This window comes from Antechinus flavipes, chromosome 1 (genome assembly GCF_016432865.1).
Source record: "Antechinus flavipes isolate AdamAnt ecotype Samford, QLD, Australia chromosome 1, AdamAnt_v2, whole genome shotgun sequence".
NCBI lineage: Eukaryota > Metazoa > Chordata > Mammalia > Dasyuromorphia > Dasyuridae > Antechinus > Antechinus flavipes.
Window position 1 is genome coordinate 391,793,796 of NC_067398.1, and position 16,053 is coordinate 391,809,848.

General features: G+C 35.0%; 2 protein-coding genes across 2 annotated transcripts in view; one reads left to right on the forward strand and one right to left on the reverse strand.

Moving 5' to 3' along the window:
* NSUN2 (NOP2/Sun RNA methyltransferase 2) overlaps window positions 1–14,579 on the reverse strand; it is a 32,482-nt gene extending 17,903 nt beyond the window's left edge. Inside the window, exons 1-7 of the mRNA XM_051969827.1 lie at window positions 14,373–14,579; window positions 13,977–14,134; window positions 9,107–9,211; window positions 3,548–3,653; window positions 2,780–2,851; window positions 1,843–1,927; window positions 105–297 (exon numbers count right to left, since the gene is read on the reverse strand). Coding sequence (XP_051825787.1) covers window positions 105–297; window positions 1,843–1,927; window positions 2,780–2,851; window positions 3,548–3,653; window positions 9,107–9,211; window positions 13,977–14,134; window positions 14,373–14,474 — 821 coding nt within the window. The 5' untranslated portion in view covers window positions 14,475–14,579. The remainder of the gene's footprint in view (window positions 1–104; window positions 298–1,842; window positions 1,928–2,779; window positions 2,852–3,547; window positions 3,654–9,106; window positions 9,212–13,976; window positions 14,135–14,372) is intronic.
* A 289-nt stretch (window positions 14,580–14,868) lies between these two features.
* Window positions 14,869–16,053, forward strand: part of SRD5A1 (steroid 5 alpha-reductase 1) — a 34,961-nt gene continuing 33,776 nt past the window's right edge. The window contains exon 1 of the mRNA XM_051969829.1: window positions 14,869–15,535. Within this exon, the coding sequence (XP_051825789.1) occupies window positions 15,252–15,535 (284 nt within the window). The 5' untranslated portion in view covers window positions 14,869–15,251. The remainder of the gene's footprint in view (window positions 15,536–16,053) is intronic.

Sequence of the window (16,053 nt, forward strand, 5' to 3'; positions counted from 1 at the left end):
ACAAAAACCCAGCTCATTTACACAATTAATGATTTCAGCAAAAGTCTGATGTACTGAAATTACATATGTACTATAATATCAGAAAGAAAAATGTCATAAAATACCTGCAGGGCACATCACACAGAATTCTATCATAGAAGAGAATCTCCTTCTTTCCATCCATATCTATTTGCAGTCTAGGAATGCTAGAAGCATCATGGTTTACAACCATAATACAAGGACTGCTTAACCTTTTTGCTTGATGAACCAGCAAATAGCAGCGTTTGTTGTCAACATCATTAGCGATAACAAATCCCTCTGGGAACATAACATTGTAATGTCAGATTAAAAAAAATTAATTTCACATAGTAACAGTGGGGAAAGTTAATAAAATAAGAAATGACCAGATGTCTTCAGGGGAAAAAGAAAAGCTTTTCATCAACAATTTAGTGAGGGCACTGTTATGCTGAAAAGGGAGAGCCAAAGACACACTTTATGCACATGCAAGTTCAAAAGCGGGATTAACTTTTCTAAGGTTAGAAACTAAAATGATCTTTACAAACTGGAAATAGAAATAGCAACATTAACAAGTTTGTTCACTACAATAACTTCAAATCTTAGCTCCTCCTATCATATCAAGTAAAAAAAAAGTAAACATGTAAATCTTCATTTATCTTCACTGTTCTTAAAATTTTCTAATAAAAAATGATCAAATGAATTTTGTTAAAAGTATGAGGAAGACAAATCAATATCCCTGGTATAACTTCTATGCTGAAGTTTTTCTTCTGTTTTTGATTTTTTTTTTATTACCAAATGGCAGAAAATGACAAAAAGCAGAATAAATTTCCTGGTATTTCAATATCAGGAAGGTATTGAAACAGAAGCAGATTCAAGAGACTAATCCATGGCTAATAAGCATTAAAACAAGATTTTAACAAAACCTTGCTCATACAAAGGAAAAACAGAGATCAAGATTGAAAAACATGGCAAATTGCTGTAGTATTTCAGGATTGGATGGTATAGATTTACTTCTAAATAATCCCATTCCCCTGATAACATCAATAATCTGATAATCTGTTATAAAATTATTTTCAAAGATATCAAGTATGTTTAAAGGAAGGCCAGATTGGCAAAGGCAGAGTGGAATTTCAAGTGGCTATCCAGTTCACTTTACCCTAAATTAATTGCTAATATTATTGTTTATTATACTGTTTCTTACATACTTGTAAAAAAGTAAAAAAAAAAAAAATTTGTCAAAGATTAACTCCTTTACAAATATGAAGGATATAAATAGGTGAATTTAAACTACTTTTTGCTCTTTAGTTCATATAAACAATTAACTTTTAAAACAAGTTAGTTCACAACCAGTGTAAACTTTTCATTCTAAAATGTTTTAGGATATAACAGATTTAGTAAATAAATCAGAAGTGAGTAATAAGGAAAACAAAATTGCTACAAACTATCTGAAAATATAACCTAAATGTCCTGACTATTGTCTATTGTCACAATAATATTATTATTATAAAAAGAATCAATATATCTACATGCAAATTTCAAAAATCACAGACACGAGTATCATCTATAAACTTAATATATAAGGTCTACTCATTTAACTTTAAAACAAGCTCTAATAGGAATTAAATATTAATAATAATAACATCCAAATAAGGGAAAGCTACTTTCATATTAGAAATATGACATTTGTAATTGACATTTGGTACAAAAACAACTAGCTTTTGTTTTAATTTTGAAAAAACATTGCAAATTAAACAAAACACCTAACTTTACAAATAACACAGTTATAGACTGTGTCTTAGTTTTGCCCTCAACCATCCCCCACCTAAACAATATGCCATCACATACCTGGAAAGGAAACATTCATATCAGCATGAAGCATTTCAATTAACTGAGCAGTCTTTGATCCAGGTGCTGCACACATATCTAAAATCTATTCATGAAAACAGGAAAATGTATTTGACGTTTTCATTTTGAAAACAATATTCTCCAAAGAAGCTTTATAAAACACAATAAAACATACTTCTTGTCCTATCTAGTTTGCTCAAGGGATATTGCAAGCATCAACTGAGAAAATGCTTTGTAGCCAACTAAACACGACAAATTTCTTACAGGGAGGAATAATTTCATTTTTGTCTTTTAATCTCTAGCACCTAGTCTACACTTTTTGAAAGTTTACTCATGTTTACTAATATAATTGAATATAGCATTTGTCCAGCCTAGAGGCTGAATGTCAGAGATGTTTATTATAGGAATAAAGCCTTGAGGATATAGCAAATCCTATATGGAAAATAGAGCACATAGAAAGAACAAAAGGAAAAATAGGCTAAAAAATGAACAGGATTAGTAGTGAGCATTAGATCTGCAAAGTGCAAAGATAAACAGCTCTGACCCATCTAACTGCCCAAAGACTGGTCCAAGTTCCCCCATCAGCTCCAGATCTATGATAATACTTGAAAGACAACATTAATAAAAATGGCACAATGCCTGACACATATTAAGCCCTACAGAAATGTTAGCCATCATTATTTTTACATGTAGAAGGCAGAGCTTATAAATTTTTTAAGTGATGGCACACATTTACGTTGTAGGTTTTTTTTTAATTGAATATTTTGTTTTCAAAATGTATACATGTATAATTTTCAACATTCCCTCTTACAAAATCTTGTTCTAAATTTTTTCCTTCCCTTAAATGGCAAGTAAGCCAAAATGTTAAACAATACATTACGCTTTCAAATAAACATAAATTCTTTAGTTTTCTTTTACATTCAGAAACAAATAATACCTTATGATGAGGCTGAACATTAAGTAGCAAGGGTGGAATCATACTGACAGCTTCCTGACGACTAATATTTCCCTGAAAAAAAAAAAGTATCAGTAACAACAAATACATAAAAACACAAAAACCTCTATTTCAAAATATAAAGCAAAGACATCATGTATTTTAGCAAACAAACATGAAAATAAACATATTCATAATTTGCTATACAATCATAATCCAAATGAATTTCAAGTCACTTTGTAAGATAGTTTTGTCATAAAAATATATTAAGGATATTCCTTGATAATTAAAAATGATTTGATCTCTCTTCTCCCCCCAAAAAACAACTTTGAAAACTATATCAGAGATTTAACTAATCCAGCTCAACTTCTAACTAATGAGATTTCCACTCACAATACAATCTGAGTTATTAGGACTATGATAGTTTCCAGTCATAGATGACAACCCTTCACAATGCAAGTTATACCACTGGTTAAGAGTTCTATTTTGGGGAAAGTTTTCTCTTAAGCCAAGACAATATCCACATCATCGTTAACTTCCATCTTCTGGTCCTACTTGTTTTTTGAAGCACCAAACAACAACAAAAAAAGGCTATGGTCTCTTAAAGAGTGATACTGTATTAAGTAAATATAAATTGTAGTCTTTTTTTCAGGTTCATTACAAGTTAATTCTGTGATTCTATCCATAATCAAGCAAAACAAATTTCTACATTGGCCACACTCAAAATATGTCTGTTCAATCAGTTCATATATTTGAAAATACAAAACTTACAGATTCAGTTTCGCTAACCAAAAATTGGTGAAATTTTTCCAACTGTGGAGACTTCCTCAAGATTTTGCGACTTAGATTTGTGTGCCATGCAAGCTCTTCTGGGTACCTGATAAAAACAAAACAAATTTGAGGTATTTGGTAATCTTAAAGACACATGATAAAAAAAAGAAAGCCAAGCATAAATGAGCAACTTATTTTTTCTTCAGATAGTTCAGTAACTTTGTGAACTGAAAATAAATAAGCTAAAATGTCTAAAATAAAGCATAAAATTATAAAATGCCTTTCAATGAAGCTGTGAATAGAAATATTTATATTGTGTAAATTTTCATTTCTGAACTATATTAGTCCTCTTTAAAATAGAAAATTCCATACAATTCATTTTGCTATTTTAATAAGTTATAATCTGTGAAGCTAGACTGCAGACAATAATTAATAATGAGCCTCCCCAAATTAAAGATAAATCTTTGTAGAACAGTCATCATCAGACTGTCCATGAGACCTTTCTAGCTTGATAAACTTTCCAGAGACCAATCTTGTGGCATAAAAACCAAGGTCACCTCCACAGCACAATGAAACACTTAAAACTATCTTGGATAGAGGACTGATCACAAGTAACAATTTTCTGAGTGTGTACTCAAATAGAAAAAAAAAAAAAAGAAAAAGAAAAAGTCATTACCACATGTAGAGCAGAACATGAGAAGAATCAAATTATGAAATAAATTTCCATTTTAAAAAAATGTAGATAATACTACACATTTATTCAGAGCTGTCCATCTTTTTTTTTTTTTTTTGCTTCCTTGTAGATTTTTTTCTCTGCTATTCACTAATTTTTTTTCTTTATTTAGATATACACATAGACAGACATCTATGATCATTCACATACAGATAACATCTCCTTTCCTAAGTCCAAGCCTTTCCATAGTTTTTTAGATCAACTCATTTCCTACACCATAACAATAATTTCAACATTATCTATCTAGTTATTTTAAATAATCTAAAACAATATTGATTAACATGGCTTACTTTTCTCTTTTGATTAAACCTATTTTAGCTTAATTTTGTCTAAAATCAATGATTATAACCCTTTCCCCCAATAAATTTGACTCTTATTGTTTGTGTTTACAGCTTATATCCCATCCCTACTGACTCCTGCTTTGCTTCTACAAGTTACATTACCTTGCTATTACTTAAGCTAGCCCTCTTCCAAGGACTCTTATCTTCTCTCCTCACCTTTTCCCTCCCTCTTTATCCCATTCCTACTAATCTATATATTTATCCCATTCCTGTTAATCTATGACCCATTCTTTCGTGAACCCTGATCTGATGCAGAGTTCCCCCTAAGAATTCTTCCCTTTTCTTAACCACTTCTATCCTCTTACCCTCTAATTTCTTTCAGAATTTAGAAGATTTTTATGCCCTTCTAAATATATGTATTGTTCCCTCTTTAACCCATTCTCAATGACAGGAGGGTTCCAGAACTACCTGTCCTCTTTCCCATCTAACTTCTCTGTACTAGAATCATATCATACTTAGCTCTACCCTACAGCTTTCATTCAAACTATCCAAACTACAAATATTAAATAGTTTACATTTCCATGTATAAAATATAAAGTTAGTGCTTTTTTAGTCCCTTGTAATTAGCCTTTGATGTTTATCTTACATTTACTTTGGATTTCATATGTCAAATTTTCTATTAAGTTTTGGTCTTTATGCAACAAAATCCCAAAAGTCTGGTAATTCACTGAATATTTTCTTTTTTTCCATTCAGAATTATTGCTGCAATTCCATTCTTCTGCTTTTCATTATATAGTGTTCCAAGACCTCTCTCTTAATGTAGCACTACTGGATCTGATTCTAAATGTGGCTCCACCACATTTGAATAATTTTTTTCTTGATGTTCACCGTATTTTTTCTTGACCTGGAGGTTTTGGAATTTGGCTATGATGTCCCTATAGGTTTTAATTGAGGGCTCTCTTTCAGGTGGTCATTAGTGGATTTTTTTCTACATATACTTTATTCTTTTATTCAAACATTTTCGAACGATTTTCTGTAATTATTTCTTGTATCAAGATTCTTTTTTTGATTGTAGCTTTCAGGTAGTCCTATTATTATTTTCTCTTTTTGTTCTCTTCTCCGGATCTACTGTTTTTCTTCTGAGATGTCTCACATTCGCTTCTACTTTGTCATTCTTTCTATTTTGTCTTATTGTTTCTTAGTCTCTATCTTTGCTGGCCTCTCCTTGCCCTATTCTAGTTTTCAAGGACTAATGTCTTCCTTAAGATTCTGAATCAGCTTTCCTAGATCGTTGAATTTTTTTCTGTAATCTTTTTTTTTATTATTATTTTTTTTTCCCCTGTTAGTTTTCAACCTCTCTCATTTAATTTTAAAGTATTTTTCTTCTTTTTGGACAGGTGATCACCTGACATTATTCTTTGAGTAAGAAGGGCTTTTTTTTACTTCAGTATCCTCCTCTGAAGATGAACTCCAGTCTTCTCTATTCCCTTAGTAACTTTCTATGATTGGGTTCTTTCCCCTTTTGATCTTTTTTTTTTGGAGGGGTGGGAGGCAATTCAAATACACTGGAACTACAATTAGAATTGGACAGGACTTATCAGCAGTCACAATTAAATCGTACAATCACATCTACCAGCAATCAAAAGAATTAGGCCTGTGGCCAAAAACATCATATCCTACAAAATTATCTATAATATTGAATGAGAAAAAAATGGACATTTAACCAAGTGCAGATTTTCAGGACTTTTTAAAACAACCAAACCCAATCTCAATAGAAAATTTAACATATAAGAACCAATATCAAAGAAACAATTTTAAGGAACTTAACACGGACAAATTGTTTATGCTTTTTTTTTTTTTTAATGGGAAATGTATATCATATGTTTAAGATTAACATCAGCAATAGGGTAACTCAAAAGAAAGATTGAGGCAGAATCAAAGTAAAAATAGTAATTATGCTATACAAATGAGGAGCAGAGGAAAAATAGACACAGACTTAGAGTGTGGAGGAGGACTTGTAGTTCTGAAAATCTACTCACATCAGGAATGGGTTAAATAGACAGCATTACATATATACCATGAAGGGTATAGCACCCTCCAAAAGCTATAAAGAAATAAGAAAGGTGGGATGGGTGGAAGGGAAAGCAAAGGGTGAGGGAAGACAAGGGAGGAATCCAAGAGTGGAAAGAAGTTAAATAAGAGCAAGGTAAGTTAAGGAGCAGAATTAAAGCAGAGTCAGCAGGAATAGAAAAGATATGTGTGTGTATTGTTATATCTATATATGTATACATAAATATATTCTTTCTTAACTATAGCCTTCCTGGGGGAATGAGAGATTGAAAGAGGAAAAAAATAAAGAAAAAAGTGCCCAGCAGAAAACAAAAGAACAAGGAAATTTTTTTTAAAAGATGGACACTCATGAATATAATTTCTTCAACTAATATGTATACTTTCTTGAAATGGTAATTCATTGTTATATATTCATAATCTTCCCTGATGTTCTTCTGGGAACATAACAACATTCTTTTTTGTTTTGTTTTGTATTCCTTTGCTGTTGTTCTTTTCTTTCTTTCTTTCTTTTTGCAATAAATACTATTAAAAAAAAAAAAAAAAAAACCTTAACTGAGTCAAAGACATTTACTTTTAATTTCATGATTCCTTCCTTAACCTGATGAAGACACAATGGAACATTGAAGTGCTCCAAAAAAAGAAAGAATGTAGTTCCAAATCTTCAACCAGAAGAAAAACAAAAATCCACAAATATATATGTTACCTGATGAGAATTAGCTAACAAATAATAATGATAGTTGATATTTTTATAATGCCTACTATGACCCAGATATTACGCTAAGCATTTTATTCTACAAATAGTCTCATTTTATCCTTTCAACAATTGTGGGAAGTATGATTATTGTTCCCATTTTACAGTTGAGCAAAGTGAGAAACAGGTGATTTGTCCAAAATCATACAACTACTAAGTGACTGAGGCTAAATCTGAATTCATGCCCTGACTCAAGCACTCTAACCATTGTGACACCTAGAAGGCAAGTTAAAAAAGAGAGAAAAGCAAAGCTAAATACTTTGACATAGCTGAAAACAGATTTTGTAGAGAAAAAAGATATTTATTTTGACATCTGTTTTCAGTAACTGTTAGAACAATCTTTATAATTCATCAAAAAGAAACTAGATAATCCAAAATTCACCAACAATTAGAAGGCAGAATTGCATAATAAAAAGAACAATGAATTTGAAATCAGAAATCCTGGTTCAAATTCTAGGTTCTGCTATCTATTCAATGTCTCAAAAATAACATTTGATATATTACAATTTTAGCTTCCTAGTCTAGAAAACATAAGGGACTTATACAAGATTAATTCTCTATTACCTCTTCTAGATTTAGATTTATAAATATAATATTTTGTTTTTACTTAATGTTCTATTTGTCCAAATAGCAAGCCAGTCTCAATTTGTGTTAATTACAATTTCAAGGATTATTTTGTAACCAAAAATTTTCCACTCAAAGCTGTGAGGGATTATGTCATGGTACATTCCCAAAATAATGCCTGTAATAAATGTCAGGTTTATCTTACTGTAATGAAGTAAACTTGTACACACAAAAACCCACCTATAACCATACAAAGCAGTATATAATATATGGCAAAGAAATGCCACAAATAGCAGGAAAGGAAAAAGCAGAAATCTCTTTAGGATGGAGTAGTCCAGAAGACAGCCAAGTAACATGGGGTCAGGGCAAACATGAACAAGTGATTTCGAGGAACAGAGGGCACACAGATCTGTTTGGAATGGAGCAGAGACATTAGACATATCACTCTAAAATTTGCAAAATATATAAACGGGTTACAAAAGGCTGCAATGATAAGTATAGTTATTCTGCCAAAGACACTGAATACTAGGCTAAGTCTGTAGGCCATCATAGGCAGTGAAACCAGTGTCACTGAATCTCAGATTACCTTTTAAATAAAATTGGAATTAAAGATTTATGCCAAAGCATATCATTGCTCTGAATTAAACTAGAAATCTTGACCCAACTGGATGAAATTTTAGGTTGACTCTTAATGGCTAGATGGAAAATAAGAAAATAACCTAGAATGCTTTGAGAAATAGCAATTTATGAATTCAGTTATATTTGCATTATCAAAGTTCGCTGACTGTGCCTGGGAATGTCTCAATTCCTTGGGTCCTCCCCTTCTGCCCCTAACATCTTTTTCTCATCTTTTATTTTACTTGTTACATAACTGATAGCAACTTTGACGTACAACTTCCATGAACTAAAACAAATAGTCATTCAAGCTTAAAATCAGCCATTTTAAATATAATTCACGTAAAATAGTTTCCCATCTCACAAAGCTGAGGATGAGGTACAGAAGTTATAGTGATAACATGGCAAACACAAAGTAATCAGTCAGGCTACAGCAATCATCATGACAGTTACAAAGATTACTATGGAAAAGAATCAAGAATAGCAACAGTGGAAATGATTACAGTACTAAAATAACAAGAAATAAGAAATTTCATTTTACCTACCAGCTTAAAGGTTGTGGTACTTCAACTTTCTGACCATCTACCACCAAATCTTCTAGTTCCTTGAAATACTTGTTCTTCAAGCAATGGAGAATTTCTTTTGCATGGCTGTTGAGAAAGGGCAAATAGTTTAATTGTTGTCAGTTTGATTAAAAAAAGAAATTCGTATTTCCCTTAAGAAATGTTTCACAAATTAAAACAACTATAAGATACCATTTCATACCTCTCCGATTAGCTAAGATGACAGGAAAAGATAATGATAAAAGTTGGAGGGGATGTGGGAAAACTGGGACACTAACACATTGTTGGTGGAGTTGTGAAATGGTCCAACCATTCTAGAAAGCAATTTGGAATTATGCCAGAGGGCTATAAAACTATGTATACCCTTTGATCCAACAGTGTTACTACTGGGTCTGTATCTCAAAGAAATCATGAAGAAGGAAAAAGGACCTACATATGCAAAAATGTTTGTAGCAGCTCTTTTTGTGGTGGCAAATAATTAGAAAATGAGTAGATGACCAACAACGGGGGAATTGCTAAATAAGTTATTGCATATGAAAGTAATGGAATATTATTCTTCTATAAAAAATGATGAACAGTTAGCTGATTTTAGAAAGACCTGAAAAGATTTTCATGAACCAATGCTGAGCAAAACAAGTAGAAACAAGAATACATTGTATTCAGTAACAGCAAGAATGTGCTATGAAAGATTTGATTCTTCTCAGTAGTTCAATGATTCAATCCCAATTGAATCCCAATAAACTTTGGATAGAAAACTGCCTTTTCATCCAGAAAGAGAACTATGGAGATTGAATGCAAATCAACAGAGGTATGTTCATTTTTTTTCTTTTTCTTTCTCACAGTTTTTTTTTTCCCTTTTGTTCTAATTTTTCTTTCCCAACATGATTCATAAAGAAATGTGTATTTTGAAAAATTAATGTACATGTATAACCAGAACAAACAAGAAAAAATGTTTCAAAACAATTTAAAATACAAAGCTAAATTTTTTTTTAAGCCTAAAAAGAAGGCATTTTGTCACTGCCCTTATTAGGGGGGAAAAAACTAAATCTTTCCCATTTTCTTGTCTGGTTGACAATAGTCTAAAAATTAATGCAATAAATGACCTGACATATTTCCTATTCTGATTAATATTGTTAGCTTATATAAAGCTTCTTGGCACTATTGAGAGCATAATAAAAAGAAAAAAATGACAACAGATTCCCCATCATCACAAAACCTTGATTTTCTTCACCAATGATAGGAGAATTTCAATACTTGGATTCTAAATATGTCATTATCCACCATAATTATGAGATACTAAAATCAGTTTTTAAGAAAATGGAATTGGGGAGAATTAGACCAAAACAAATAAAAAGAACAAATTCAAAGCATTATAGGTTCATTTACAAACTTTCTTTTGGAAGGCAAGATGCAGATAGCAACAAAATCAGGTTGTTAAGAATACGATCAATAACCACCAGGTTATTTGGCCACCACCTCCAGCCCACTTCCTTATGTTTAGATATCTTTATGGGAATGGACAAGTGTTAAGTATATTAGCATAGCATATTAAGTCTATCAGAATTGTATTAGGGAAAGAGTCCTGATTCTGGAGTGAGTGGAGATCTAAAACTAAATTGAACCATTGGTGCTTTCATGCTTATTGTCTATATGACCTTTCACTTCCCCAAGCCTGTTTCCTTACTATAAAACTAAGCTGGACTAAACAGTCAGAGGATTCTTTTAGCTCTAGACCAAAGCTTCTTAAATGGTGGATCATGATCCCATATGAGGTCATGAAATACTTGGCAACTGTAAAAGTTTTCTGACTTTATACCTCTCAAATTTTCACCTCATGAAAAGATAATGACAAATGTTGGAGAGGATGTGGGAAAACTGGGACACTAATGCATTTTGCTTAAGTTGTAAAATGATCCAACCATTCTGGAAAGCAATTTGGAACTATGCCCAAAGGAATGTAAAACTGAGTTATCTTTGATCCAGCAGTGTCAGTATTGTGTCTGTATCTGGAAGAAATCACAAAAGAGGGGAAAGGACCCACATGTGCAAAAGTGTTTGTAGCAGCTCTTTTTTGTGGTGGCAAGCAAATTGAGTGGACGTCCATCAGCTGAGGAATTGCTGAATAAGTTATGCTATATATAAATGTGATTAATACTATTGTATAAGAAACGATTAGAAGGCCGATTTCAGAAAAGCCTAGACATACATATGAACTGATGCTGAGTGAAGAGAGCAGAATCTGGGAGAACATTGTACACAGTAACAGGAAAATTATGTAATGATCAACTGACGGATTTGGCTTTTTTCAGCAATGTGGTGATTCAGGGAATTTCCAATAGATTTGGGATGGAAAACACCATCCAAATCCAGAGAGAGAACTATTGAGATACTGATACATCAAAGCATGTTATTTTCACCTTTTGTTTCTTTGTTTTTTTCCCCCTTTTGATCTGATTTTTCCTGTATAATGTGACAAATATGGAAATATATTTAAAAGAATTTAACATATTTAACTTACATTAGATTGTTTGATTTCTGGGAGAGAAGGAGTTGAGGAAGGAAGACAAAAGAAAATTTGGAACACAAAGTCTTACAAAAAAGAATGCTGAAAACTATCCTTACAGATATTTGCAAAAATAAAATACTATTGAGAACAAAGGCTTCTGAACGCAATGACCAAAAATTAATTCAAAATGAAACCTATAATGAATCCAAGGTGTTTCTGGCAGAGTTTGCCCTGTTGCAACCCCTGATTTTACTGTCATCTTAGTTCTGAACACACCATATATACATCTTGCAATGCACTGAGCCAAAAAATTTCTCTAGGGCAAAGGAGTCAAGTTGAAAAAGTTTAAGAAGCCATGTTCTAGACTATATCCCCAATGAGAAAGGAACAAACAGGCTTTTGAAAAGTTTCAGCAGCCCAAGAATTTCAAGTTGGCTATAAGAAAATACTACTGGGTTCATTATGTCATTAAAAAAATTTTTTTAATGGATACATGATTTGGGCAAAGGATACCATAAGCAAATTAGAACAAGAGATAATTTACCTATCAGATCTTTGGGGAAGGGAGAAATTCATGACCAAAAAACTAGAGAAATTATGAAAGACAAAATGGACAACTTCAATTACATTAAGTTAAAAGTTTTTGCATATACACACACACACACACACACACACAAAAAAGCAAAAGAAACAAGATTAAAAGGGAAGTATAAAGCTGGGAAAAATCTTTACAGCTAATATTTCTGATAGAAGTCTCATAAGAACTGTGTCAAATTTATTGCAATTCTTAATTGACAGATGGTCAAAGGAGATGAACAAACAACTTTTGGATTAAGAAATTAAAGCCATGCACACATATATTGTATCTAGGATATAGTGTGACATATTTAATATATATAGGACTGCTTGCCATCTGGGGAAGGGGATGGATGGATGGAGGGGAAAAATCAGAACAGAAATGAGTGCAAGGGATAATGTTGTAAAAAATGTAAAAAAATTACTGTCAATAAAAAGTTATTAAAAATAAATAAAGAAAAAAAAAAGAAATTAAGAAATTAAAGCCATTTATAGTTATATGAAAAAATGCTCTAAATCATTATTGATTAGAGAAATGCAAATTAAAACAACTCTATGGTACCACCTCACACCTCTCAGATTGGCTAAGATGACAGGAAAAGATGATAAATGTTGAAGGGAATGTCGGAAACTGGGACACTAATGCATTGTTGGTAGAGCTGTGAAATTATCCAAACATTCTGGACAGCAATCTGAAACTACATCCAAAGGGCTATAAAACTATGCATACCCTTTGACCCAGCAGTGCCATCATAAGGAAATCATAAAGGAAGGAAAAGGACCTACATGTGCAAAAACATTTGTAGCAGCCCTTTTTGTGGTAGCAAGGAATTGGAAAAGGACTGGATGCCCATCAACTGGGGAATGGCTGAACAAGTTGGGGTACAGGAAGCTAATTGGGATATTATTGTTCTATTAAAAAAATGAAGAGAAAGCTGATTATAGAAAGGCCTGTAAAGATTTGCATGAAGTGATGCTGAGTGAAACAAGCAGAACCAGGAATACACTGTACACAATAACAGCAAGATATGTGATCAACTATGAAAGGCTTGGTTCTTTTCAGTAGTTCAGTGATCCAAATCAATTCCAATAGACTTTGGACAGAAAATACCATCAGCATATAGGAAAAGAACTAAGGAGATTGAATGTAAATCAACACATGATATACTCATGTCTTTATTTATATATTTATATTATATATTTATATATTTATATTATATATTTATATATATTTATATATATATATATAATATCTCTCCCATGGTTTTTCCCTTTTACTCTGATTTTTCTCTCCCAACATGATTCATGAAGCAATGTATGTTAAAAATAAAATTATATGATACAAAAATTTTGATTCAGTAAAACAAGACACAGCCTTAAAGGTTTCTAGACAAAAAGGAATGTCTCACTCATGTTAACATCAAAGAAGACTGAAAATACAATCATTGTGACAGCCCTTAACAAACCTCTAGATAATATATATCAACCAACAGTAAACAAGAAGTATGATAAAGGTATTTGCCACTATCACAAAGTCCAAAAGGAGGATGAATTCTCTTGTAAGACTGCTTTACAAAAATTTATATTGAGATTGTGAACTGGTGGTTTAGGGGAAAAAATAATTTCACATTTCTTTTAACTCAACACACACGTACTTGTCACTTTTGTTGGTCACGTGACTGAATTCTAAAGTCTTTTTAAGGTCTCCACCACCTCGACCCCTCCCGGGGTATGTCCCTCTCCCTCCCTCCCCTCCAAACCTCTCCCTACCATTTGTAGCCGGTGATTCTCAGAGTGGCCGGGAGAGGCTCCCGAAGGGCCTGCATGAACTGTTCCCATTCGCCCTCGGGCACAATCTTCAGCTCCTGGTAGTAGTGTTCAAATAACTTGTTCTCTTTGATGATCTCGGGGTAACCGCCCTCCCAGCCCTAAGGAAAGACAAGTAAAGATGAGGAACGACCCCCGCGCTTGTCCTGGAAGGGTGGAAAGTTCCCGGGAACCCCGGTGGGCTCTAAGGCAAGGAACCGCCGACCACTGCTTCCCCCACCGCCCGCTTCTGAGGGGAGATGAGGTAGGGGGGTCGGCCGGTCGGGGCCTCCAACCCATTTTCCCAATAGCCTGATACTGGTTGCCCTACTTCCATCTTAGACAAGAGTAGGCCCTTACCGACTTATCCCGCTTCCCGTCACCGTCCGCCGCGTCCTCCCTAGGCTCCGGGCGTTGCTGTGGCTGCTGCGAGCGCCGCCGGTTCCGATACCGCCGCCCCATGCTGCCGAGCTCCGCCACCACGCGACGCGCCACGAGCTTCAGAATGATGCCGGCGGTGAGTCCCACCTCCAGGGGGCCCTTCTCCTTAGGCCCTAACTCAGGCAAGAGTTCCCAACGTAAGAGCCTGTGGATAGAAGTGGGGAGGAAATACCCAGGAAGCCCTAAACCTGACTTCTTCTCTGCAGGACGCCCTTAGAAAGGAGTCGATGTTTTTGACGGCCGAATGGCCGTAAGGACGAAGCTTTTCAGTGAAGGGCTTTGTTTTTCAGGCACTAGATAAGGCACCCTAAGCCGGTCACGCAGGCGTAGTGCTATGCAACTTGTGGGCAAGTCTGGAGAGACTAGCTAAACAACTAGGGATAGCGAGGTGACTTGTAATTACCGGCATTTTCTGATTTGCGGAGAATCCGTCACACTTGGATCTTCTTGGGGCCGGCAGATGAAGGGGAGGGAAGAAGGGAGACGTGTCGTCCAATCGGAGCCCTCCTTCGGGGAGTTAAAAGGACAACTTGTCCAATCGACGACCTCAGTCCTTGACCTCCTGATCTTCAGCCCCTCCCCTTAGCCGCCTCCTTTGAAATAGGCTTTACATTTTTACAGCCCCAGAATCTCTGGATCCACCTTTGTAAACTTTACCCTTTGTCACATTCCCCTTCTCTCGGGACCTGGCGGCTGGACTAGAATAAAACTGACACCTCGGGTCCCAGGCTTGCTTTGTCTACCCTCGTGCCATTCTGTACCACTCTCGCGGATCGTCCAGTCCTGACTGTCCAGACCATGATGCTCGCGGCGGAATTCGGACCCTTGGAAACTCTCTCCTTCTTTATTGCTTTCTCCGGGCCGATTTCCTGTGCTTTGCAATTGATGGTGGGGTCGCCGTATGGCCGCCACGCCAGCGCCAGCTTCGGCCCGGGGCTGCCGGGGAGGTTGGCATGGTTCATGCAAGAGCTGCCGTGCTTGCTGGTCCCCCTCTATGTAGTCACCTGCACCCCTGCCCAGCGCCTTAGCCTTTGGCCCAATCGCATTCTCCTAGCCATCTTCATCACCCACTACTTTCAAAGGTAACGGCGTTTAGGGGTAAGAAGGCTACCACTTTCTTCCTTCCTCCTCCCTCCTTTTCTACCCTCCCCAAAGGAACCAGGGGCGTCAGGAGTCGGTAGTGGCCTCCAATCCATCCCAAAACACCCCTACCCCGATGAGTTTTGCTCATCCGGCGGAAACAAAGGAGGAATGACTTAGGGTACCAAGAACTTTCAAAGAAACGGAGAGGGACCAGGAGCAGTGAGAAAGGGTACGATTTCGGCGGCCCTTAGAGGAAGGGTTGGCTCCTGTTTGTTACTAATATGTGCTGTGCAACTATGGGATAGTCCGGCAGCTGAGCCTCACCTGAGAATTCTGCCTCCCCCACTTCCGACAATACATAACTTTTGCTCTTCTTCCCTTTCTTTCAGCTCTACAGGAGCTGAAGGGTAATTTCTTGTTTTCTTTAGTTAAGTCTTTAACCGTGATGTTCAAGTCTTCAAAAAGCAAAGACCAACAATTGTGGCCAAAGAATGAATCCAATGTCCCGACTAGTGGC